Below are 27,207 nucleotides of genomic sequence, written 5' to 3' on the forward strand. Positions count from 1 at the left end.
TTATTATTTTTGCTAAGATTCGAAAGTTGTTATAGATGCTCGATAGTGCATACACTTAATTGCATGATTCATAAAATGTTAAGAACTAATTACATACGATTTATTTCAAAACATAGATAAAAGTGAATACACTAGGTATATATAAACCATACAAAATAATGCTTGTTTTTTTTCAGGAAGTACATGGCTAGGTTTTTTTAGCCAAATATTTCATGCTTCTATGGGTGTGCAAGAAAACCGAAAATCAAAAAAAGTAGTGGATTCGGTTGAATCCGGATGAATGCGGTTTTTTCGGTTTTTAACTGGAACCGGACCAAGTTTTGTTCCGGTTAGACAAATGCGAATTCGGATTCGGTTCGGATAACGGATAGGGGAAAAAAATTTGAAATCCGAATTAATCGATCCAAACTAACCAAATAACTGATATCCGAACTGATGAACACTCCCTTCCATAAGATAAAGAAAAACCAATAAATTCGTAATTAATGTTTTGCGCTGATTATTTCATGCTTCCATATAAAGAAAAACCAATAAACTCGTAATTAATGTTTTGCGTTGTGATATTATTATAGATGTGGATAAAAAACTGACACATTGTCTTAGTGGTTGTATGCTATTTTCGTATTAATGAAGATGCCACCTTGTGCATCATATGTACGACTAAAGTAATTAATGTTTTGCGTTGTGATATTATTATAGATGTGGATAAAAAACCGACACATTGTCTTAGTGGTTGTATGCTATTTTCGTATTAATGAAGATGCCACCTTGTGCATCATATGTACGACTAAAGTGTATCATAAACAAAAAGAATATTATTTTCTTGGATTATATTGGGTACCCCTTAACTTCTAAGGCTGAGGGGTGTGGGGCTTCAACGGGGGCGCTAGAGCCCCTCAGCTCGCGCCCCCAGGCGCTAACACCACACCACCGGGGCGCTAACGGGGCGCTAGCGCGAAAAAACATGCAGGCGTGAGCATGTTAGCGGGAGAAGAGAGAGAGGAGCTTGTTGAATTTTAGAAAAAGAGCCGTTGGGCTCTTATTAAATTAAAAAAAAAAAAAAATTCCTATATAATACCCCATTTCATCCCATTTTTATACCACAACTTCAAACCTTCACCCAAAATCAATTCATCTTCTCAACTTTTATTAAAAAAAATGGCTGGAAATTGGTACCCAAACCTTGATTCAGATTATATTGACGACGATTTATGGTCGTCATCGCACCAACCGATGTTTTATTCGGAGCCGCAAGAATCATCCGGCTTTCAACCATCCAACACACAACCGTCTCCTAACTTTGTTGTTCCGGAGACACAAGAATCACACGGTGAAGCTACGGGACCAAAAAGACGCGTCCACCGGAAAAAACAACTTGCAACGGACGGGTCGGGACCGGCTTCGACTCCGAGGACGAAACGGAAAGCCACTCCGTGGTCATCGGATGAGAAGGAAGCCTTGTGTCGGGCTTGGATAGTCATTTCTAAGGATCGGCGTTGCGCTAATTGTTTTAACGTTTTTAAAAATGATTTTTAATAAAAAGGTTAAATAAAAAAGTTAAATGGAAATCTAATTTATTTATTCATTTTGCAGCCGACTACCAAAAGAGCAAGATTTTTTGGACAAAGGTTAGGGAGACGTTCTACATGCTCGTTGGGAGTACAGAGCGGAACGCCGATATGATTTCGGGTCGGTGGTCCGAAATCAGAAAATTTGTCAGCTTGTTTACTAATCTTTTCAACAGGAACAGCGGTCGTATGAGACCAAGTGGCAGTGATGATTTGGCGGTTTACAATTTCACGGTCGAAGAGTGGAAGCAGGGGTGTTTGCGGAGGTATGGGATGGTGAAGACGTGGGACGATTTAAAGTTGTGGGAGAGGTTGAAAAGGTGTTCCAAGTGGGTTGAGCTGGTGGCGCCGGACGTTGATACGGAAGTACGGCCGAAACGGACTAAAACTAGTTCGTCTGGAGCGTATAGCACTTCAACCGGGTCGGATTGCCGCGTTGGATTCGACCTAAACATTGCGGAGGAGGAAACGTCTTCATCGCCGAGGAGGCGGCCATTGGGAAGGGACGCCAAGGGGAAAAAACCGGCTGAGGGGGAAGCTGTAAACATCGCCAATCTTGTTGAATCCCTCAATAAATTCAACAAAACCATGGAGGTGGTCTCTAATGACAAAAAGGAAAAAAGTCGAATGAGAGATTTGGACTTTCTTACTAGAGACTTCAGTAACCTAAATCCGGTCGATCAAATGCTAATGGAAAAGCAAAAGGAACGTATCCGAAAGAGGTTGATCGAAGAAGACCAAGCCGAAGAATAAGAAGAATGTTTTTTTTAGTACTTTAATTTTTATTTTATTTTTAGATATTAATGTGTTTTTTTATTAATGTGTGTTTTTTTTAATAATTTATGAGTTTTTTTAATAATACGTTGTTTGAATATATTTATAAAAAAATAAAAAAAAAATTCGCTGGAGCCCCTGCTGGAGCCCCTCCACACCAAGGCCAGGGGCTCCAACGGGGGCTCCAACACCCCCTTATCCAGTTTCTCTCTCTGCCACACGTCATAATATTATTGGTTGGAGCCCCCATTAAAACCCCCATTAAAGCCCCCCACACCCCTCAGCCTAAGAGTAAGTTTTGAACTAGGATCCACCCCCTTTCCATCAATCACCTTTATTTTAATTTGTTTTATTTATTTATTTTTGTTATTTAATATCTAGTTAAATTATAACACACCTGTTAAATGGTCACGCTAGTTAAAATTAGTGATGCGACGGTTTAGCTAGCCATTACTATAGAAAGGCATCTCCACTTTAAGGTAGCATTCGTACCTAAAAAACACAAAAAGAAATTTCAATCATCTTATGCCACGTGCCATCACCGCCCAAGACCACCAATATAAATCGTTCACAAGCTTTTGTTATACTAGACAGATGCCCGTGCGATGCTGCGGGTGTTTGAACGCAAACCCACATAATCGTGCAATATTTATGAGTGTTTATGGTCCGGTTTAAAACCATGAAACCAGTCATCGGTTTGGTTTCACGGCCGGGTTTTTAACTTTCGGTCCGCTGATCGGTTTCAAAATTTTCAAACCATAGCGAACTGTTTGGTTCGCGATTTATATCAGAAACCGGCCATATGAAACCATATCAAACTGTAAATGTTGAGTGCGCTTTTATCCTTTTTATTATTTAGAACTAGGATTTAGACCCGCGCTTCACGACAAGACTGTTAAATCGAACAAAAACACATACGTGAAAAAGTTAAACAATAAACTCGTTGCCGGTGCAAAGTGTAACACCCCGACCAAAGGCGGATTATACATCGGGGCGCCACATATTGTTTCATTACTCGTGACACTATTGGGTGTCAATATTTAATAAATACATTCATTCGCGCACGCGCAAAGTAAACATAAGATAACATAAATCATCATAAATCAATATATTATAAATCATAATATTCGAACAGCAAAAAAAACTTGTCTTGATACATTTTAATCTAGGTCCAAAATAAAGAACTTCCTACGTGTCCACAAGCTCCAAAACAGCTACTGCAAACCTGAACATGTGTTAAAATAAACGTCAAACACTTGCGTGTTGGTGAGAAATCAAGTTTAATACAATACATAGATAACAATAAATCTGCGCGCAACACGTGTATGTCTGGTGTTTAACAAGGGTGCAATCAGATTGTGATCAAGCCTAAATAGATCATAGCTCATAGTTCATAGTTCAATCCGTGCTCCCAATTGAGCACAAAAACGAGAAAACATCTGTGCAAGTGTAAACAAAGAAAACCGTAAACGATAGGTCTCCCGTGTTCATCTAATGGATCCATGAAAACTTCGGAATAGGCCGAACAAAGCGGTTAATGATACACACATACAAATAAACAGCCAAGTAAACGTCCTCAACACATGGGATACTGCGCGACTAAAGTTTATAAACAAGTTTAAGACTCAAGTTTGTACGAACACATGAACATCCCAAAACATTAAAAATAAAAAGGGATTAGGTACGAGATTACTCACTTGATAAAGATGCGGTGAAAGATAATGCAAGAACCAACTTTAAACAAGCACAAGTTAACCTAAAAATAAGATTATTGTTTTAATGATTTGTTTTAAGTCCTGATTATAAGTTAGCATAATTAATAAGTAAGTTATTATATATAATATATATATTACCGGAAAAGCAGGGCAGAACAGGGAGGAAGACGGAGACAGAGAGGAAGAACAACAGCAAGGAGCAAGAGAGAACAGGAGAGTTTAAGTGTTTGTGTGTGATGTGTTAGGAAAAATAACATTATTATTTATAGAGAAACCCTAGGGAACACAATCCCTAGAAAAGGGGAAGAGATCTCAAAAAGCAAAAGATTCCAAAAGCAAAAGATATCAAAAGATATGGTAGCAGGGAAAAAGAGAAAAAAGCTGACAGGTTAACAGTAAACAGGCATGGGCGGGTCAGATAAAGGTACTGGTCAAGCATGAAAAAAGCAGATTTCCAAAGATACTGTCAGTCACTTTTTCTGTCAACCAATGGGGTTGGTGCCATGCTGCGCCAAAAGTGGCTTTTCAGACATAAAGCAGATTAGGTCAACAGCACAAAAGATAAGACATCACAAAAGCAAACGGCTAGATTAAACAGAAGAAAACTCAAAGGGTTAGCGCGAGAAAGCTAAGGCGCGCCGCGGGAAGAATCACATTTCTTAGCGCGCCGCGGGAGGAACTAAAATTCCTAGCGCGCCGCGGGAAGAACTATAATTCTTCGCGCGTCGAGGGATGAACTACGATTCTTAGCGCGCTGCGAGAAGAACTACAAATCGCTGCGAGAAGAATTACAATTCTTAGCGCGTTGCGAGAAGAGTTCGTCTCGCGTATCGCTGGAACAGATGGTCTTCACGCAGGCTTCCTTGTAAGGAGTCTGGCGCGTGGAGCTGCGCAGACAACCTTAGGCGGGAAGGAACAAAGGACAAGCAAAGAGTTAGAAGAAAAAGAGGGAAACAAGGCTTAAGGGCGGGACGGCGACAAGAGGGAAAAGAAGGCGGAAAGAGAGAAGAAGGACGGGACGGCGGAAAGAAAGAGAGAGAAAGAGGCGGGAAGGAAAATATATTATTATTATTAAAAGTAAAATATAAGTATAAATAAATATTAAATCATAAAAGAAAGAGATCGGATCAGAGAAACGGGTACCTGGGTCGGGTCGGATCGGGGCAGATGTCACAGTCTCCCCTACTTTAAGAAATTTCGTCCCGAAATTTATCTCGAAGTAGGTTGCGCAGAGAACAGGTGCGGGTACTTGATCTTCATCTGATCTTCCCTTTCCCATGTAAACTCGGCTCCGCGCTTGGACTCCCAGCGAACTTTCACGATAGGGATGCGACTGCGCTTGGTTTGCTTAACCTCACGATCCATAATCTCAACAGGCTTCTCAACGAAATGCATAGATTCATCAACTTGAACTTCATCAAGTGGAATGTGAAGGTTCTCGTCAGCTAAACACTTCTTGAGATTGGATACATGGAACGTTGGATGCACATTACTGAGCGCGGGCGGCAGGTCAAGTCTGTAGGCAACTTTTCCTACACGCGCGAGAATCTTAAATGGTCCAACATATCGAGGAGCAAGCTTACCTTTCTTCCCAAAGCGGACAACACCTTTCCAGGGCGACACTTTGAGGAGAACAAGATCACCAACTTGAAATTCGAGAGGCTTTCGCCTACGATCTGCGTAACTCTTCTGTCGGCTTCTGGCAGTCAGCAGATGATCACGGATCTTGGCGATTTTATCGGTTGTCTCTTGAACAAGTTCGGGTCCTGTGATTTGAGTTTCACCCACTTCGCTCCAACAAATCGGGGAGCGGCACTTACGACCGTAAAGTGCTTCAAATGGGGCCATACCGATACTGGAATGATAGCTGTTATTATAAGAGAACTCAATCAAAGGCAGGTGTGAATCCCAATTACCTCCAAAATCAAGAACACAAGATCGGAGCATATCCTCAAGAGTTTGAATAGTTCGCTCAGACTGACCGTCAGTCTGAGGATGATATGCCGTACTCATGTCCAAGCGAGTTCCTAGCGCAGATTGGAGAGATTTCCAAAAGCGAGATATAAAACGGCCATCGCGATCGGATATGATGCTCAAAGGAGTACCATGGCGGCAGACGATTTCCTTGACATAAAGTTGCGCGAGATGCTCAACACGGTAGTTTTCACGAATGGGCAGAAAGTGAGCAGACTTAGTCAAACGATCCACTATTACCCAAATGCTATCATGTTTGCTTGCTGTCAAAGGTAACTTGGTAATGAAGTCCATCGCTACACATTCCCATTTCCATGTAGGAATTTCTGGTTGTTCGAGCAAACCAGATGGGCGTTGATGTTCAGCTTTTACCTTAGAACAGGTCAGGCATTTAGCTACGAACACAGCAATATCCTTCTTCATACCGGGCCACCAATAAGTAATGCGCAAATCCTTGTACATCTTATCAGCGCAAGGATGAATAGAATACCGAGATTTATGCGCCTCACTCAGGATATCAGCGCGAAGATTCTCTTCAAAGGGAATCCAGATGCGATTAAGATAGCAGAGAATTCCACTCAGATTAGGGACAAAGTGCACTTCCGCGCCACACGCTAACTCGGCGCGAAGGTTACCATTACTGATGGATGCGCGCTGCGCGTCACGAATGCGCGATTCAAGGTTGCTTTGGATCGGCGCGAAGTGAAGCTGCGTGCGCGGCAAGATACAGTTAAGCTGGCAGGGTTTTCGGCTGAGCGCATCGGCTACCACATTAGCCTTACCAGGATGATACCGGATCTCACAATCGTAATCGCTGATGAGTTCGTTCCATCGGCGTTGTCTCATGTTGAGTTCCTTTTGATCAAAGATATGCTGAAGGCTTTTATGGTCAGTGTAAAGGATACACTTAGTACCATAAAGGTAGTGTCTCCAGATCTTCAAGGCAAAAACAACTGCACCAAGTTCGAGATCGTGAGTTGTATAATTCTTTTCATGAACCTTGAGTTGCCTTGATGCGTAAGCGATAACCTTGCCTCGTTGCATAAGAACACAACCGAGACCTTGGTTGGAGGCATCGCAGTATACGACAAAATCATCATTACCCTCAGGTAGCGCAAGGACAGGAGCTTCACACAACAAACGCTTGAGCGTTAGAAAGGCTTCTTCTTGCTTCGAGCCCCAAATATACGGTTTACCTTTGTGCGTTAAAGCTGTTAAAGGCAAAGCGATCTTCGAGAAGTTCGAAATGAAGCGTCGGTAATAACCAGCTAAGCCCAGAAAGGAACGGATCTCAGAAGGAGTGGTCGGCGTAATCCAGTTCTTGATTGCTTCAATTTTGGATGGGTCAACATGAATACCCATCTTGTTTACAACATGACCAAGAAACTGTACTTCATCAGACCAGAATTCACACTTGGAGAGCTTGGCAAAGAGCTGCTCGGTTCTAAGCTTTTGCAACACCAACCGAAGATGTTGCTCGTGCTCGGCCTTGGTCTTAGAATACACCATAACATCATCGATAAACACAATCACGAATTTATCCAAGAAAGGCCTACACACCCGATTCATTAGATCCATGAAAACGGCGGGTGCGTTGGTTAAACCGAAGGACATGACCAAGAATTCAAAATGGCCATAACGAGTTCGAAAAGCAGTCTTCGGAACATCTTCATCGCGGATGCGCAACTGGTGATAGCCAGAGCGGAGATCAATCTTGGAAAAACAAGAGGCACCTTGGAGTTGATCAAAGAGGTCGTCAATACGCGGTAAGGGATACCGGTTTTTAATGGTGAGTTTGTTCAACTCGCGGTAATCAATACACATGCGAAACGATCCATCTTTCTTTTTAACGAACAACACCGGAGCACCCCAGGGCGAAGAGCTAGGGCGAATGAATCCTTTAGCAGTCAACTCTTGAAGTTGGCTTGCCAATTCTTGCATCTCAGCGGGCGCAAGACGGTAAGGAGATTTAGCTACGGGGGAAGCACCAGGGACAAGATCAATACGAAACTCGACTTCACGAGCGGGAGGGATACCAGGAAGATCATCAGGAAAAACTTCAGGGAAATCACGCACAACAGGGATATCGCGAAGCTTCTTTTCTTCAGCAGGTTTGACCACATGGGTTAGAAATGCAATACACTTCTTCCGCATGAGTCTTTGGGCTTCGGCGCAAGACATAAGTTTAAGACCACTGGAGGGTTTTTCGCCGTAGATGTGAAGATCACCATTTTCTCGAGGTATGCGAATCATCTTCTTGGCGCAAATAACTTCGGCGCGATTATGCGAAAGCCAGTCCATACCAATGATAACATCAAAACTTCCAAGAGGCATGGGGATGAGGTCGATCAGAAAATAGTTTTCGTTAAGGTTAAGCGTGCAATCTTTAATCACAGAGTTAATTAAAACAGTTTCGCCATTAGCCAATTCAACTGAAAAATTTTCTTTTAAATCGTTGCGCGGTCGCGCAAGCTTCTGCTCAAACGCGCGAGAAATAAAACTTCGATCGGCGCCAGTATCAAAAAGTACAGAAGCATAAAATCCGTTAAGCAAAAATGTACCATTAACTACGTCATTATTCGCTTGCGCTTGGTGCGCGGTTATGTTAAAAGCTCGTCCGCGTGCCACTTGGTTCGAAATCTGGTTCACCGGATTCGCTTGCGTAATCTGAACTTGTAGTCTAGGGCACGCGTTCCGGAAATGACTGGGATCACCGCAGTTGAAGCACGATCTGGGTCGTGGGTTTTGGTAGGTTGATTGTGGGTTCTGCGGGTAGACTGGTGGTGTTTGCGCAATTGGGTTGGCGGGAGGGACTCTACAGAACTCGGCAGAGTGACCAATGCGGCCACATCGGTTACATTGTTGACACGGGGTTTGGGTTGGGTGGTGAAGTCTACAGGTTGGGCAAAAGGGTTGATTTCCTGTATAAGGTTTCTTAGGTGGCGGGGCAGGGAGTGCGGGATTGGTTAAGGCATAGTTATGGACTACAGGAGGTGTTGGGTAGGCTGACAGTGGGTTAGGCGCGTAAACTGGAGGTTGGTAGATGGGTTGCTGGACAATGGGCGGGGTAAGCGCATAGGCTTTGCGCCTGCGCTTGAGGTTGTTACGGTTTGAGGGTTCTGGTTTGGTTTCTGTTGGTTCAGGGGCAGTCTTGGTGGGTTTGGTCTTCTCAGTTCCCCGCAGGAACAGGGTTCCTGCTCTGACATGGTTGTCGCTGAGCACAGCGGCCAATTCAATGGCGTCAGAGAGGGTAACTGGGTTTCTGGCCCATACAGAATCTTGAATTTCCATGGGGAGACCCCCAAGGAATTTCTCTATGGCTCGGCGGGAAGGGGTAACAAGGTGAGGGACCAGTAAGCTTAGCTCGTGGAAACGCGTCGCGTACTCGCGCGCTTCACCGCTGTATTGCTTAAGATTCCAAAATTCTTCCTCCAGGCGCTTAACTTCGTTGGGAGGGCAGAATTCTCGCGTCAGAATTTCTTTGAATTCCTCCCAGGGCATGTTAGAAGCAGTTTCTGCGCCACGCGCATGAGCTACTCCATTCCACCATGTAAGCGCTCTGGATTCCAGGACACTGGAAGCATACAGGGTTCGTCTGTCTGAGGGGCATTGGGTGTGGAGGAAAGTGTTTTCTATTTTCTCCAGCCACTGGAGCATCACGGTGGCTCCTTCAAGACCTGTGAACTTTGGAGGGTTACCCGCGTTAAAGGATTTAATGTTGTAACCAGAGGTGTTGGTATTGTTTTGGCTCAAAGCTTGGGCTATTGCGGCGGCCATTTCCTGGGAACGTTGCAGCGAACGTCTGCGCGCGGCTTCTTTCTTCTTGATATGGCGAGCTGATAGCGGAGGCATTCTATAAAAGTTTTAATTTTAGTTAATATCATGGTTTTATCGCAAAGTATAACCTTATAAAGCTTGGTTTCGCGGAGTCAGTTACTGTCAAAAGTTAAAGTAAAATAAATGACCCTAAATGCAGACTTAATAAAGGTAACAAATTCGAATCAAGAATCGACAATTCATGTATCACCATGACTTTCCGAATTCCCAATTTAAAATATACGAGCAAACGAGTATTGGAGATTGACGATTCATGTATCACCATGACTTTTCAATCTTCAATATAAAATATACAAGAAAATGAGTATTGGAGGTTGACAATTCATGTATCACCATGACTTTTCAAGTCTCCAACCTCAGAACATAATCGTAAATGGAAGTTGAAAATCAACTATTCATGTATCACCATGACTTTTCGGATTTTCAAATCCAACAAACGAATATGTAAGTAAAATCAATAAAAATCGAAATTCAACAAAAATCGAAATATCGCGGAATAAAACATAAAATCATATACTGCGCAAGCGCGAGCATATTCATAAATAACGAGTAATTAACAATAAGCGTGCAAACATGAGATTTCTCTCATGCGCGAGAAGGGACTCTTAGGTATTCTAGGCCGTTACGTCTAACCACCTATCCTAAAGTCAACGAGCTCTGATACCAATCTGTAACACCCCGACCAAAGGCGGATTATACATCGGGGCGCCACATATTGTTTCATTACTCGTGACACTATTGGGTGTCAATATTTAATAAATACATTCATTCGCGCACGCGCAAAGTAAACATAAGATAACATAAATCATCATAAATCAATATATTATAAATCATAATATTCGAACAGCAAAAAAAACTTGTCTTGATACATTTTAATCTAGGTCCAAAATAAAGAACTTCCTACGTGTCCACAAGCTCCAAAACAGCTACTGCAAACCTGAACATGTGTTAAAATAAACGTCAAACACTTGCGTGTTGGTGAGAAATCAAGTTTAATACAATACATAGATAACAATAAATCTGCGCGCAACACGTGTATGTCTGGTGTTTAACAAGGGTGCAATCAGATTGTGATCAAGCCTAAATAGATCATAGCTCATAGTTCATAGTTCAATCCGTGCTCCCAATTGAGCACAAAAACGAGAAAACATCTGTGCAAGTGTAAACAAAGAAAACCGTAAACGATAGGTCTCCCGTGTTCATCTAATGGATCCATGAAAACTTCGGAATAGGCCGAACAAAGCGGTTAATGATACACACATACAAATAAACAGCCAAGTAAACGTCCTCAACACATGGGATACTGCGCGACTAAAGTTTATAAACAAGTTTAAGACTCAAGTTTGTACGAACACATGAACATCCCAAAACATTAAAAATAAAAAGGGATTAGGTACGAGATTACTCACTTGATAAAGATGCGGTGAAAGATAATGCAAGAACCAACTTTAAACAAGCACAAGTTAACCTAAAAATAAGATTATTGTTTTAATGATTTGTTTTAAGTCCTGATTATAAGTTAGCATAATTAATAAGTAAGTTATTATATATAATATATATATTACCGGAAAAGCAGGGCAGAACAGGGAGGAAGACGGAGGCAGAGAGGAAGAACAACAGCAAGGAGCAAGAGAGAACAGGAGAGTTTAAGTGTTTGTGTGTGATGTGTTAGGAAAAATAACATTATTATTTATAGAGAAACCCTAGGGAACACAATCCCTAGAAAAGGGGAAGAGATCTCAAAAAGCAAAAGATTCCAAAAGCAAAAGATATCAAAAGATATGGTAGCAGGGAAAAAGAGAAAAAAGCTGACAGGTTAACAGTAAACAGGCATGGGCGGGTCAGATAAAGGTACTGGTCAAGCATGGAAAAAGCAGATTTCCAAAGATACTGTCAGTCACTTTTTCTGTCAACCAATGGGGTTGGTGCGCATGCTGCGCCAAAAGTGGCTTTTCAGACATAAAGCAGATTAGGTCAACAGCACAAAAGATAAGACATCACAAAAGCAAACGGCTAGATTAAACAGAAGAAAACTCAAAGGGTTAGCGCGAGAAAGCTAAGGCGCGCCGCGGGAAGAATCACATTTCTTAGCGCGCCGCGGGAGGAACTAAAATTCCTAGCGCGCCGCGGGAAGAACTATAATTCTTCGCGCGTCGAGGGATGAACTACGATTCTTAGCGCGCTGCGAGAAGAACTACAAATCCTTAGCGCGTCGCGGGAAGAACTACCGTTCTTCGCGCGCTGCGAGAAGAATTACAATTTTTAGCGCGCTGCGAGAAGAGTTCGTCTCGCGTATCGCTGGAACAGATGGTCTTCACGCAGGCTTCCTTGTAAGGAGTCTGGCGCGTGGAGCTGCGCAGACAACCTTAGGCGGGAAGGAACAAAGGACAAGCAAAGAGTTAGAAGAAAAAGAGGGAAACAAGGCTTAAGGGCGGGACGGCGACAAGAGGGAAAAGAAGGCGGAAAGAGAGAAGAAGGACGGGACGGCGGAAAGAAAGAGAGAGAAAGAGGCGGGAAGGAAAATATATTATTATTATTAAAAGTAAAATATAAGTATAAATAAATATTAAATCATAAAAGAAAGAGATTGGATCAGAGAAACGGGTACCTGGGTCGGGTCGGATCGGATCGGGGCAGATGTCACACAAAGTCATCCTGTATCAAGTTACGACATCGAAACAAAAGAAAAGAAACAAAGCCCAAAATACAACAAATTATATCATATGTAAAACCAAAAACAACACAAATTCGGTTACCATCAGTACCAACACAAATTTGTAAACATAAATTAGTAAGCCAAAAAAAAGTATTTTAAAGGCGAGGTGTCAAATGTTGAAACGCGGATATAAAACCATGCGACGATGGGATATTTTTAAATCATGAAAAGTTTTCGGTCATTGTAAAGACAGACTATAAAAAATATGAAAACAAAGTTTAAGAAAACCATTTAACCGACAAACAAAGCATGTAAAGCCAACACTCGCTCAAGTTTAGTGTTTAAAAATACAGTATGTTAAGGATTTTATTTAGTTTAAACAAAAAATAAAATAAAGAAAATAAAATCCATTATTTTAATTATGAAATTATGGATAATGATTTAGAGGTTATAGTTAATAAAGTATTAAAATAGTGAATAGTAAAAGGAATAGTAATTTTGTGAGGGAAGAAAAATCCTCTATTTAATATATATATATATAGTTAGATATGTTTAGTTATATATATCATATATAGTTAAAATATAATTGAACATCTTTTCTAATAAAGTAAACTTGTAAACTTGACTATTAAAACTTTAAATTAACCTAATTATAGTATAATTTTTTGTAATATTTGTTCTTGTTATTATTTCGTCTCATATGCCTTCCATTAATATTTATCATTTATGTGATTAAACTTATCATGTTGAAAGGCATCTCCACATTAAGCTAGCATTCGTACCTAAAACAAATAGAAAGAAATTCCGATCATCTTATGCCACCTGCCATCACCGCCCTGGACCGCCGATATTGAATTTAAGATTTTAAACCGTTCACGGCCTTTTGTTTTGTTATATATAGAAAAATGTGAGCTATTTCCGCAAAAGAAGTTGTTGGGGTCGGCCCCACATGACCAACCAAGTTTAATTCACACATGATCCAACCCCCATGAGATGATCTAACGCTAACCAACCCCCATTCTTAGGCGCCCTTTTAAATAGTCGTCATACCCTGAATATCATCAGCCATATCATCAGCCACAACCAAATTAATGGAGACCACCGGCAACCGCAACACCCCGAATAAACACGTCGGGGTGTTCACATTCCCTTTCGCTTCACACCCTGCTCTCTTACTAACCCTCACCCGCCGACTAGCTGCCGCGGCCCCTACGGTGGTCTTCTCCTTCTTCAACACCCAAAAGTCTAACAAAGTTTTGTTCTCTGAGCTCAGTTGCAACAACATATTGCGGTACGACGTGTCTGATGGCGTACCCGAGGGCTATGTTTTTGTGGGAAAGCCTCAGGAGGATATTAACTTGTTTCTGGCGGTGGCTGAGGAAGAGTTTAGGAAGGGTGTTCGGGCTGCGGAGGCAGATACTGGGCTGAAGGTTAGTTGTCTGGTGGTGGATGCATTCTTTTGGTTTTCCGGTGATATGGCGGAGGAGATGAGTATTCCTTGGGTGGCCTTTTGGACTGCTGGAGCTTGTTCTTTGTCTGCACATTTTTATACTGATCATATTAGGCAGAAAACTGCTCAACTCATAGGTATGTTGAATTATTTTAATTTATTTGGGGGTGGTTTAGGAGAATTATAAGGGTTTCTTAAATCTAAATTCATAGTTTTGCTTAACATTGTTTTTTTTTTCTAATTAAAAACCGAGTTCTTTCAGTTAAATTATTGTTTATATAACAAATCTGTATCCTTACCTCCGAAAGCAAAGGTTTTTTTTAGATTGACTTTGGAAAAGGAGCCTATAGGTTCGCCTTTCAATTTATAATAGAAGTCTAACAAAATTAGTATAAGTATAGAAGTCTATATACATATAAGTAGTCAAATCGTTTGAAGCATGAACATTGTCTTTGTTATGAAGACCTAGCGAGTTCCTTTTTTCTTTTTTTCAAAGACAATCCTTTTCTTTCCCCAAAATGATGAATCGCTTATTCACTACTGCTATCTAAACAAGGTTAACTATTACAATACATTAGATAAAAATCAAATTATATTTTAAACAAGTCATAGGGAAAATAATGCTTCTAAAAACCAAAACACTTTCAAGAGCGTTGTCAAAAATCTTTTAGCAACCCCTTATGATTTTCATAAACTAGAAGCAAATACAAGGAAAAAAAACTACTCTTACCTATAACAAACACCATGCATCTTTGGTACTTGATGGAAACAACATATATAATCAATACAAGATTAAAAAAATTGTTTAAATTTATAAAATATATATACAATTGAAATGGGGAAAACATATCAAACAACATCACATATTTTGTTGTATCGACATTTTATGTTCACAGGTTCAGCTCGACCTGATGAAGAAATTGCTTACTTAATCCCTGGATTCAAAACGGTTCGACTAGGTGATTTACCAGGTGGAGTCGTCTTAGGAAACCTCGAATCACCGTTTTCAACCATGCTACATAAAATGGGACGAGCCGTAGCCCGAGCAACCGCGGTTGCCTTGAATTCTTTCGAAGAACTAAACCCTGATCTAACTAAAGACCTCTCTTCAAAGTTGAACAACTTCCTCAACATTGGTCCCTTCAATCTCATATCCAAAGAAAAAACACTAACAAAAAGTGATGAGTTTTCTTCTATTTCATGGTTAGATAATCAAAAGACGAGATCAGTTGCGTATGTTTGCTTTGGGACCATTTTTAGGCCCCCGCCTCACGAAATAGTCGAGTTGGCAGAAGCACTGGAAGAGACCAAAACCCCGTTCCTTTGGTCAATCAACAAAGATTCCAATAAGCATTTCCCTAATGGTTTCTTGGAGAGAATAACCGCTAATGGGACTGGGAAAGTTGTACCTTGGGTTCCACAAGATCAAGTGTTGAATCATGATGCAATAGGAGTGTTTGTAACACACGGTGGATGGAACTCGGTGTTGGAGAGTGTCGGAGCTGGTGTCCCAATGACATGTAGGCCGTTTTTGGGGGACCAGCAAATAAATTCTTGGATGGTTGAGAGAGTTTGGGAAATCGGTTTGAGAATCCAGGATGGGAAATTCACAAAAGACGCGACTCGTGATGCTTTGGAACAAGTTTCCTTGTTGTCGAAAAGTCGGTATGAGAGAATTGAAACATTGAAAGATCTTGCTCACAAGGCTGTTGCATCAAACGGGAGTTCTGATAAAAATTTCAAGACTTTGGTAGAGGTGGTCACCGGACATCCTGAATCAAACTTTTGAACTTGATTCACTTATTACTCTTTATCTTTTATCTATAATTTATGGTTGTTATCTTAATATTATGTTTGAAAACCTTAAACAAGAAACGTTGAATCATATTACTGTAAAGTGGTTTAACACTATTAAGGAATAAAGTTTAAAGTTTTGTTAGCGAAAACATGCATGTAAAACGATTTCCACAAGTCTACTGGTATAAACAGTGGTGGATCTAAAAGAAAAATTCATGGGTGTTCTAATATTTGCTTAGGGTATCTGAATAGATAAAACTGAGAAGAAAAAAAATTATGCATTGATTTGCAATTTTCCGTGAATGATTCAATTTTTATTCAACCATGAAACTCAAAAATGATTCCAAAATGAAATGCGATTATGAAGAACTAGTATTTAGACCCGTCGACGGGGTTGTGAAACCGAAAACACAAACTTATCACTTATTTGCTTTGAGCACACATCTCCAATGACATTAATAAATTCAACCCTCAACCATTAAAACTTAAGGTAGTGTTTGTTATGGAGGAATGGAAGGTGAAATGTAATAGGTCATTCCAAAGAAATGAAAAAATACATGTTTGGTTACCATGTATGAATGTAATGGATCATTCCACATGGAATGAAACTCCTTCAATTTTTAGGATTTTCATAGGGTATGTTTGGTATGACGTAATGGAATGCATGAGAGAATGGAATGGATGTGGGAATGGAATGGACCAAGGAATGAAATGAACCATTACCATTTCATTGTCATGTTTGATTACTATATAGGAATGGAATGATCATTCCTTTATTATTATTATTATTCTGGTAGTAATAGTAATAAATAATATTAATAATATGAATATTCGTATTAACTCATTTTTAAGACCCGCGCGTTTCAACGAGACCACAAAAACGAATAAAAATAATCATAAAAATGTTGAATCACGTATGCGTGTTATGAATCGTTGACTTGTCAAATAATTTTAATAATATTGATAATGTGATAATAACTCTAATATTTGTTATATTATAATATAAAAAATAATGATAATATAATAAAATTAATAGCAATAACATAATAATCCGATAATGTAATAATAATTATAATATAATAATAATCATAATATTATTATTATTGTTGTTGTTGTTGCTGTTTATTCCATTCCTTGAAGGAGAAAAAAAAACACATACTCCTTAAGGAATGAAAATCCTATATTTAAAAGGAATTTCATTCACTATGGAATTGTTCATTCCATTACCACATGACAACCAAACATGGTTTTTTTCATTCTTTTGGAATGATACATTCCATTCCGCCTCTCATTCCCTTATACCAAACGCTACCATAGTGTTTTTTTTTCATTCATTCAAGAATGAAAAAGTCAAAAAGTCAACCATCATTATTACTATTATAAAATTATAATTATATAATTATTATTTTCCAGTTATAGTTATTATATTATTATTATTATTATATAATTGTCATTATTGTTTTGTATATTATAATATAACTATTATTTTATTAGAACTATTACTATATTATCAATATAATTTTTTTTTAAATTTGATGAGTTAACATATCACAACACGTATACGGTTTAACGATCTCGCTGCAGCGCGAGGGTCCTAAAAATAGTTATTATGAATATTCATTTATTATTAATATTATTTATATTTATTTTTTATTATTATTACTAATAAAAATATTAATAATAATAAAGTGATTAATCACTCCATTCTTACATGGTAACCAAACATGGCAATATGGTAATGATCCATTTCATTCATTTGTCCATTTTATTACCACATGTATTCCATTGCCTCATCTATTCTATTACCCCGAACAAAAAATGTCTTAAAAGTATACTTAAAAGCATACTTAAACGCCTAGACAATCCAATATAGTTGATACACTGTTAACCATCACATAAACAAAGCAATGCCTATATTCTACCAAAGAGGAGTGTCTTTCCTCAGTAAACAAACTACAAAATCACCAATAAAACATCAACTAATTCATTGATAAGCAAAAGTAGTAGGCTTACCTTGCCAAATATTCTGCCAATAAATATAATTAATAAACTACTATATTTATTGAAAAGTCATACACAACCAATTGTTCTAATTGTTCTAATTATAATCTATGCTCTGATCATAAGAAGTGGTCAATCTAAATTCGCTAATCCAAAACAATTATTTTTTAATTAATGAAGACCAGGAATTAATCTCATAAGAAATTTTGTTATAACATACATAGTCAGATACATACAACATTATCTTCTTATTGATCTTTGTAATTTGCCCTATCACTTGCCATTATGTACTTCCTGATTCATGCTTTCTTTCCATGTTTCATCGTCTATAGAAACCGAACCCAACAGATTAACACGTTCAAGCCAATTGGTTCACATATATAACCCAATTACACATTAAAGAGATCAAAAATACGAACCGAGAGAGGCTTAACCAACATGATCGCCTATAAAGCTTAGGAAACTATCACAACTTTAACATTTACTCCCGTTTAACTGGTGGTTATACCAATCTGTTTTGTGACGCAACAATTAGTCAATTACCATGTACAATTAGCTAATGACAAAATTATAATTAATTCACACGCAACTCTTAAAATGAAAACAACCAATAAAAACATAAATATTAAATTTCCCAACAAAATAATAAAAACACAACAGCACTTAAATTGAACATGTCAACTTGACGCTTTTGTAACAATACAATCAGTATGTGCCTTGCACGTTTCAGCACCATGTGTACGTACCATGAAATCAGCGTTGATTAATTAACATAGCAAATAAAACTGCTAAAAAATGATCAATGCGAATAAAATTGTGGCTCAGATAAACCGGTGTCCGTTATCTTAGCCTTTCACCCAAAATAGATAGGATTTGCATCCATTAGAAACACAAAAAACATCGAGTGAATATCCAAACACCTCACAAATGACCCTACATTCACTATCATCGGGAAAAAACTAAAACATAGCGAAAAAGACAAAACATCGCAAATAAAATCATGGCTCGGATGAGCCAAGGCCCATCATTTTAGCCTTAAGACCCTAAAAAGGATAGAGCTTATATTCGTTAGTAACGAAAACTATCGAATCTAGATCAGAACACCTCTCAGATAACCATATGTTCACCATCATAAATATAGAGCACACACAATCACCCAACACCACTTCATGGCCGCCTACAGTTCCGAATAGGAACCGGACAACGGTAACAATTGCCCACCACAACAGACAAGTGCCACCATCTCCACCGCCACCAACAGTTGTCAACCAATTTTAAGCCAACAAACCATTAAACCGGAACCCAATTAGGGAACTACGCATCAATTCATAACCTGTTGTACCTACCATAAGCAGCAACACATGTGCATGCAGAAAGTATAACCGAATGCGATTCGTAGAGTCTCAGATCTGCAACTGGGGAATCGCAATGGCTGCAAAATCACAGTTGCATAGTCCATGACCATGGCATCCGGATCTTGCCTCGCCACAATAAGACTCCACTCCTTATATTAAACCAATCATCATAGCCATTATATAACTCCAATCATCAAGTTCGGTTAAATACACAAAATTCCAACATGATAGCAACTAAAACATTACAAAGATTCAATGGAAGCTCTTAGGGTTCAAACAAAAATAACCCCACATTCCAAATCAGAAGTAATTGTTCCAAGAATAAATAAAGATCTAAAAACAATAATTGCCGTATTAATTGTTTATTGGATTACATCGAAACAGAAGGCAAGCAGGCAACAAGCTGTGCCGCTACCCCTTTTTGAATCGCAAAACCCAATATTTTAAAAACTACATTTGCTGATCTTGGAGTCATAACATTACCATGCATGACCCGCTGAACACGGGTAAGTAGCTCCACAGCTTCAGGCGCGAGGAAACCAAAAGTGTCAAAAGCAAAAGGAATAAATACATATTGGTTGTCAAGACACGCCTTTTCATGTTTTGCCACCTTACCTGAAGCAGCTTTTAATGCGGCTTGACCGACCGCGAAACCACTACTCCCTAAGCCCACCAAAGGAGAAACCCCTGTTAAATCCACACACACGTGTTTCCCTCCTATCCATTCAAACACCAAAATGTCAGCCGGTCGAAGAGATGATCTTCTCTCCGACGGGTCAGTCTGGAAATTCACAGGTGCTTATTTCTTAACAGAAATTCCAGCTCGCCTGAATATATCAAAGAGCACATCCCTAACCAGATTGTGTCGGTACTTGAACCCCGGGAGCTCTTTACAGTGCACCGCGTGCTCCCCATATGAGTCTAAACACGCTTTACGACAAACAGGACATATCTTATCAACCGGAAATAGAGGAATCATAAGGCGATACTTAAGGATACTACGATACTCCACTGGAGACATATGCTGGCCTAACCCATCTATAGGGATAGCAAGAAGAAAATCTTGAGCATGTGGTGCTTGTAGACACTCAAAAATGGCTTTTTGTCTGTGTTAAAGTGTGACTCCATGTAATGTTCAACCACCGTTGCCATCCCAAACTTTTCACCGGCATGTAAATGGCCGTTTATTAAGTAATAGAACGATTATCATTTATAAATTATCTCCCAAATTGTTAGATTTAACTATCTCATTAACAAACCCGCTGCTGAAAGACCATATTGTGTTTATTGCCACTGACTAATTCCTTTTAAGGATTGACACACTGGACCCCTAAAATTTGTTTACTTTTACACTACATTCTTAACATCCTTAATATAATAAATAAAAACATGGTTGATGTACACTTGACACCTAATTGGACCATCTTCGTGTCACTTGGCACTTCCAGGTTCAAAACAAAACTATATAGCTCATCCCACATTGCTCAAATAAGAAATCAAGAAAGAAGCCAACATTTATAAAAGACAAGATAGCGAATTAAACTTATTATTAGGTGGTGCATGAACTATTGTTCATTGCTACTTAGTTTTAAAAATATTTAATGTTATTATGACTGGCTTTTTCTGGTTCTTTTTGCCGTTTCAAAGCCGGTTTGCGAACGTGTCAGTTTATTTGTTTTTTTATTTATTTTCCTGTTGGATGACCAATATGGTCCAATTTCTAAAACACTACTTTTATCTCAAATGGGTCAAAATATCAAATAAGTTGAATTTTATTTGTAACAAAAATCAAAATGATGCGTTATTTATTTATAAATAAAATAACTAGAAAAAAGTGATGGCATGTCAACCCGTCCTCCACATTTCGAAACTTATTAATACTTGTGCTTTAATCTTGATATAGCATAATAAAGGTGATTATATAAAACCGATCTTAAATAATATTTTATCATTGGTTAAACCACTTTGCAGATTGTGAAATTTTTAACATACTTTGGGGTGGGTTGTTCTCCAAAATTTGTTTTTAATATACTTTCCATAAAAAATATGTCTAAAGTTTCATTTCAAAAGCATAAAAAATATGTCTAAAGTTTCATTTCAAAACCCATAAGTATCTCCAAAATGATGCGTTATTTATTTATCAATTATTTAACAAAAATAAATAAATTTTGGAGATACTTATATCATTACCTTTCCATAAGTATCAAAAATATGTCTAAAGTTTCATTTCAAAAGCATAAGTTTCATTTCAAAATATGTCTAAAGTTTCATTTCTAAAGCATAAATAACGCATCATTTCTCCAAAAGTTAAAAACAAATGGATATGGGAGGAAATGTTTTGGGTTCAAGTTTCACAACCACAAGGATTAAAATAAAGAATAATAAATAATAAATAACATAACTCTTGCTATGAATGAGTACTTATGACAGGCAATTATTACGTCATTACTCCCTCTCATTATTCACCATTATGTTATTACCATTTCCTTTTGACTAGTCTAGTATATATATATGCCCTTATAATAGTTGATACATATCAATGAATCAGCGTTTCTCTATGCTATTCTCTCTAGTTTACAACACGTTATCAACGCGTTTGCTCTACCAGTAGCATTCGCTACTTAAACTTCCCTCTTATCTCTATTTTCTCACTCACTGACACACAAGTTCGCCCAACACTACACGATTGGCTGCACTTGTGAACTATCATCGTTGCTACAGCAACAGCTACCACCACATATGCTTTTAAAGCCATGAGTATTGTTTTCTCTATTCTCTTAGTTATCGTCACAAAAGGTATCTCTCACCCCTAAATTATCTAATTTGAATGTCCAAACTTTTTTTTTTCTTTCTGGAAATAGGGTTTATGCAATCTAGGTTTACCAAATGTTAAGAAAACTACCATCACATCTTTATACCGATCTTGGGTTAACAATCAAATTCTTTGTTTGCTTGTTATTTCAATCTATTTTTTTACTTGATCCCGACCCATATTTGTTAGTCCATCAAACTATTTGAACTTAATTTTAACAAAATATTGTTTTTACATGCCAGAAAACTACTTTAATCGAATATTCTTGATATGAAGCCAAAAACATATACAATCCGAACCAAATACAAACTAATAATCTAGATCATCATCTCAACGATCTAGTAACAAAACTCTCAAGAACACAAAATACAAACTCAAACCCTAGCGTATGATCCGAATCTCAACAGAGGAAACAATAACGAATTGATGAAAGAAAATATCTCGAATACACTCATACAAACAATCGGAACATCAATGTGATGAACCCTAAACACTCAAATCCAAGACTGAACAGGAGAGAACAAACCCGATATGAGCAAGAGGGTGAGAGAGAATATAATTAGATCATGTAGATAGACCCCTTGATATTGAGCGATAGAACCCTTCTTTGTTGAATAATGGAATTGACGATCTGATATTCTTCAGATGTAAACCACAAACTTAAGCCCACGGGCTGCCACAAGTCCATTTCTCTCATAGTTCCATCAGGCCCATTAATCAGCACAAGCCCATACGCAAAACACAACACACATATATTTTTGGATACAAATTGAAAGAATGCACTACACATTTTAACATTACAATTTCTATAAATTTAAACATATTGCGTTAACATACTTTATTTAGTGAACATAAGGCTTTATCAAATTTGATGGAACTAAATCATAAATCAAATGTCCTTTTGTAGAAAGTATTTTGCACAGTTTTCGTTTATCATGAATAGTTGGCTCTATATTCCTTGGCGACTTGGAATTTTGATTTTATTAATAAAAGTTGGTGATTTTACAGAAAAAAAGGAAACGTTGTTAGGGTTTGGTAAACATTTAAATACTCTTTATTTGCGATGATACTTATTGAATTAATAGTTTTTTACCTACGAATCCGGTAAAGGTATTAAACACCAGCCAGCAACCTTTTTTTTGGTGCTAAGAACAACCACTATAGTTTACTTAAATAGACACTATAGTTTCTCACACAACCACAAACACAAAGAAGTATGTCCAGAAAGAATAATTAGTCACGTAACTTGTGATAATTAATAAAGGTGGTACATACTATAGATGCATAAATTGTGGCAGTTATATAATTACTTAGTGATGAATATTATGTGATGCAGTTTTGGAAACGATCAATGGCTTGAGAGACTCATGATTAATAAAGACGATAAAATCGAACCAAAGATTCCAAGAACAATGCTCTTTTATATTAAAATCAAAAACTCAAGAAAACTTAACAACCTTCAACCCTATTTATACTAATACATGAAAAGATAAACATGGAAACTAGAAAAGCATAAAAATAATAAAAGATATTAAAATAATTCAAATAAGGAGATAATCTGCATCATACTCCTCATCTTTGAAAAAAACTTGTCCTCAAGTTTTGCTTTCGAATAAAAGCCACCCGGATCCTCGTCCTCAAGTTTTGCCTTCGAACAAAAGCCACCCGGATCAAACGGAAGATCAACCTGATTATGGTTTATTATTATCACAACCCGAATAAACAATCTAACTTCTTGGGTCGTCTCACTCAGCATCTCTCTTGGCTCTAAACTTGTACCACCTGGATCAAAAGGAACATGATTGCCATCTTTATTAGCCTTATGAGCTGAGGAGCTAGAATGTGACTCATGACTTGGCCCATAACCATTTTTGAACTCCTTATTTTCTCTTGTGATGTTTCGATCTGGCTTACTAAACAGCCCATGAATGTTGCTTATTAATTCATTTGGACCGGGACTATTTAATGCTAGACTAATATAAACAATCTTTATCCTCATGTGCGTCATGATGATAACATGGGTCCTGCATGGAAGTTATGCACATGTAATTTCCACCATGAATATCCCTTCCATTTTGTATATTGGGAAAGTTAACATTATTTGAAGAAATTATATTCATTATTTTTGATGAGATATCAGCATCCATTTGAATTTTAATTACCTGATTTCTTGGCTCCATAATCAAGTCTAGATTAGAAGCCTTGAATAACGGAGCTTCCAAACAGACCTTGGGATTCCAATCTTCATTCCTTTATGACCAGTCTTCAACTCCTGCAACATTACTGATCTTGGAAACTGATTCATCACAAGTTACTCCCCTAAGAATATTTTGCATAAACAAACATTCTTCTTCATCGAAATCAATCCCGTCTTCATCGAATCTAGGTTTGTCTTCCAATAAACACTCTTCTTGATAGATCGGCTCATCGAACCAGTGTGGTTGATAGCTAAACGGCTGCTGCTCTTCGTCGCCACCTTCGTCCCAGACGACGGTGCTCGACTCGGTTTCCGCCTTACACATCTCCCGTTGTAACTCGAGATCGCGGACTCATTTTCGGAGCCGTTGGATCTCTTCAAGATTCCAAACTCGTTGTCGAAGTTGTTTGATCTCTTCAAGATCGCGGACTCGTTGTCGGAGTCGTTTGATCTCCTCAAGATCCCGTGGGTTGGGATGGACTCCATTGTTGCCTTGGGCGGCGAATCTGCGAATAGGATGTCGATCTTCTCCACGAGCACGTGAATAGAAAACACTTCTATCGTTGCCTCTGGTGGCGAATCTACAAGCAAATAAGTATTCACATTCACGTCGAGCCATTTGAGAACCAAAAGCTCTGATACCAAGTGATGCAGTTTTGGAAGCAATCAATGGCTCGAGAGACTCATGATTATCAAAGACGATAAAACCGAACCAAAGGTTCTAAGAACAAAGTTCTCTTCAATTAAAATTCAATCAAAAACTCAAGAAAACTTAACAACCTTCAACCCTATTTATACTAATACATGAAAAGATAAACATGGAAACTAGATAAACATAAAAACAATAAAAGATATTAAAATAATTCAAATAAAGAGATAATCTACAACATTATGTTTTCAATTTATTGTGGATCAAATGCCTTGTTCTATAATTTCTGTTCATCCAATTCATGCCACAATAATTCACACTGTTAAGATAGCCTCCCTTGAAATTTCTTTTCACAAAATTAATGAATAACTGAGAGTGCAAATTAGCCAAATATACTTTCTCCATATGAAATGACCAAATAGGTCATCAGGTAGCATCATGATGTGTTGAATAACTGAAAGTGCAAATTAACATCACCTAAGTGATCTAAAAGCCTCGCTCATGAAACACTTATTATATGTGTAGTAACTTAGTAAGTGCTCTAGACAAATAAACATTTATTGTCCCAAAGTGAGACTTCCACAAATAAATTCTCACATATGGGCTTGCTTATATATATAGGGTGGAGTTATAATAAGAAGTGGAATGCGTCTAAAAAGTGTAAGAAGTAATCTGGTGCGTTATATTTGGTGATCTGATGATCTAGATGGAAAGTGTGTTTTGTAGGCTGTGTGTTTTATTTTAATCCTTGTTTTATAACACTACAGGGGCATAATCGTCCACTATGTTATATTATATATGAAAACATTATCAATCTATAATTATCATTTTTTAATCCAAACTTAAAACACACCGGCAAGAATATCATAAGATATACTACAGAGTGTTTTAAATCAAATAATAATAAAAATTAAAAACAACACCAAATTTTAAGCCAAATTTAAAACACAACACCAAGAACAAAAGCACACTCAGTTGGAAGATGAACAATAACACACTGTATATGAAGATAAACATGATATATTGCTTCAGATCCAGAGTTATCTCTCTATATCTTTGAAACACTAAAATTATCGCCAAACACCTCTCTCATTCTCCCTCAATTTTCTGCAAGTTCTTATCGAGAGAAACCAAAAGGTAAACGAATAAGTGAATTAGGCGTGCGATTTCCATTTTCAATAAGCAAGCCATCCCTATCTTCAATTCCTCTATTTCTAATTAAGAAAAAAAAAACATTTTCAAAATTTTGAATTCTTCATAGGATTCATCATTGAAGTGGGTTTATAGATTCGAAAAAGATTTAATCTTAATCAATCATTTTATCAAATCATGAGTGTGAAAGAATGATATAGATTTCCCCTTGTTCCTATAATCAAGTCTCACTTATATATTATTTTTCTTCAAATTCATGATTGAATTTCCAGCCACATCCCAACATCTAATTGATGTGTATTTACGGGGAATGGTTAGATGGTATAATTTTTGAAAATATGGAAATTGTTGGTGGAAATTGTTATTTTTGTATTTAAATATGGAGGATAATTAATTTCATAATTCAATTCCATAATTAAAAAGAAATTCTAGTTTACCATCTCGCCCTTATGTCTTATATTGAATCTAATGGTTCACGTTACTTCTTACACTTTTTAGGAAAAAACTACTGAAGAGGTAGGTCCCAGCAGGGCTCAGTTGGTCCCGCATGACTCACCTTGAACAGGGATGTCTGCGCAAAGACCATCTACTCCCGCAGGACCCACCATGCTCAGAGAAGCCTACGCGCAGTATGCAAGCTGCATACGCAGGGAAAAGCCTCCCAATGGTAAAGTAACCCGCCTGTTCCCGCAGTTGCGGATACAAGCCATCAGGGAAGGCTACCCGCACAGCATAGCTACACGCATAAGGCTTAACACTTACAAATATTCAGTGTCACCTGAAAGAATGAGCAAAGGCGGGAGGGGGAAAACTCCCGCCAAAATGGGCCAGTCCGTATGATGGAGGATCTTTTGCGTGATACCTGACGAGGTAAAGACAAAAGATCTGACCAAGAATGCGACAGCTCACTGACAGCAGCGTGGCAGACAGCACGCCACAGCACTGTGACCAATAGCCGCCGCCTGCCCACCAACTCCTGCCAGACCACGTGCCTAGCCTGCAGTTGGTAGAAGACGAAGAGTGCACGGCACGCCTGCTCTGTGTCAGCCGCTACCTATCCACCACTCACAGGTAGGGCACGTGCATAGGTTACAGTTGGTAGCGTGTTGGGCCGGCTAAACCCCTTGGAAACCCACCTTCGGCTATAAAAGACGGCAAATGGTATTATCATTTCATCATCTACTATCTCGTATAACTTACTTGATAACTGCTCTAATAGTATTCATATACTTTTATATTCAAAGAGCAATATAGACTGATTCTCACGCCG

At 38.3% G+C, this 27,207-nt stretch overlaps 1 protein-coding gene across 1 annotated transcript; it reads left to right on the forward strand.

Annotated features, from left to right (window-relative positions):
• The first annotated feature begins 13,615 nt into the window (after window positions 1-13,615).
• Window positions 13,616-15,796, forward strand: LOC143555940 (kaempferol 3-O-beta-D-galactosyltransferase-like). Its single transcript, XM_077045422.1, has 2 exons — window positions 13,616-14,111; window positions 14,871-15,796. The coding sequence occupies exons 1-2, from the start codon at window positions 13,616-13,618 to the stop codon at window positions 15,761-15,763; spliced, it is 1,389 nt and encodes a 462-aa protein (XP_076901537.1). The 3' UTR covers window positions 15,764-15,796.
• Window positions 15,797-27,207: the final 11,411 nt, after the last annotated feature.

The sequence above is a fragment of the Bidens hawaiensis genome, unplaced genomic scaffold, assembly GCF_021521415.1.
Source record: "Bidens hawaiensis isolate Kalapana, Puna unplaced genomic scaffold, B.hawaiensis_p1.1 tig00000055_1, whole genome shotgun sequence".
NCBI classification, from domain to species: Eukaryota; Viridiplantae; Streptophyta; class Magnoliopsida; order Asterales; family Asteraceae; genus Bidens; species Bidens hawaiensis.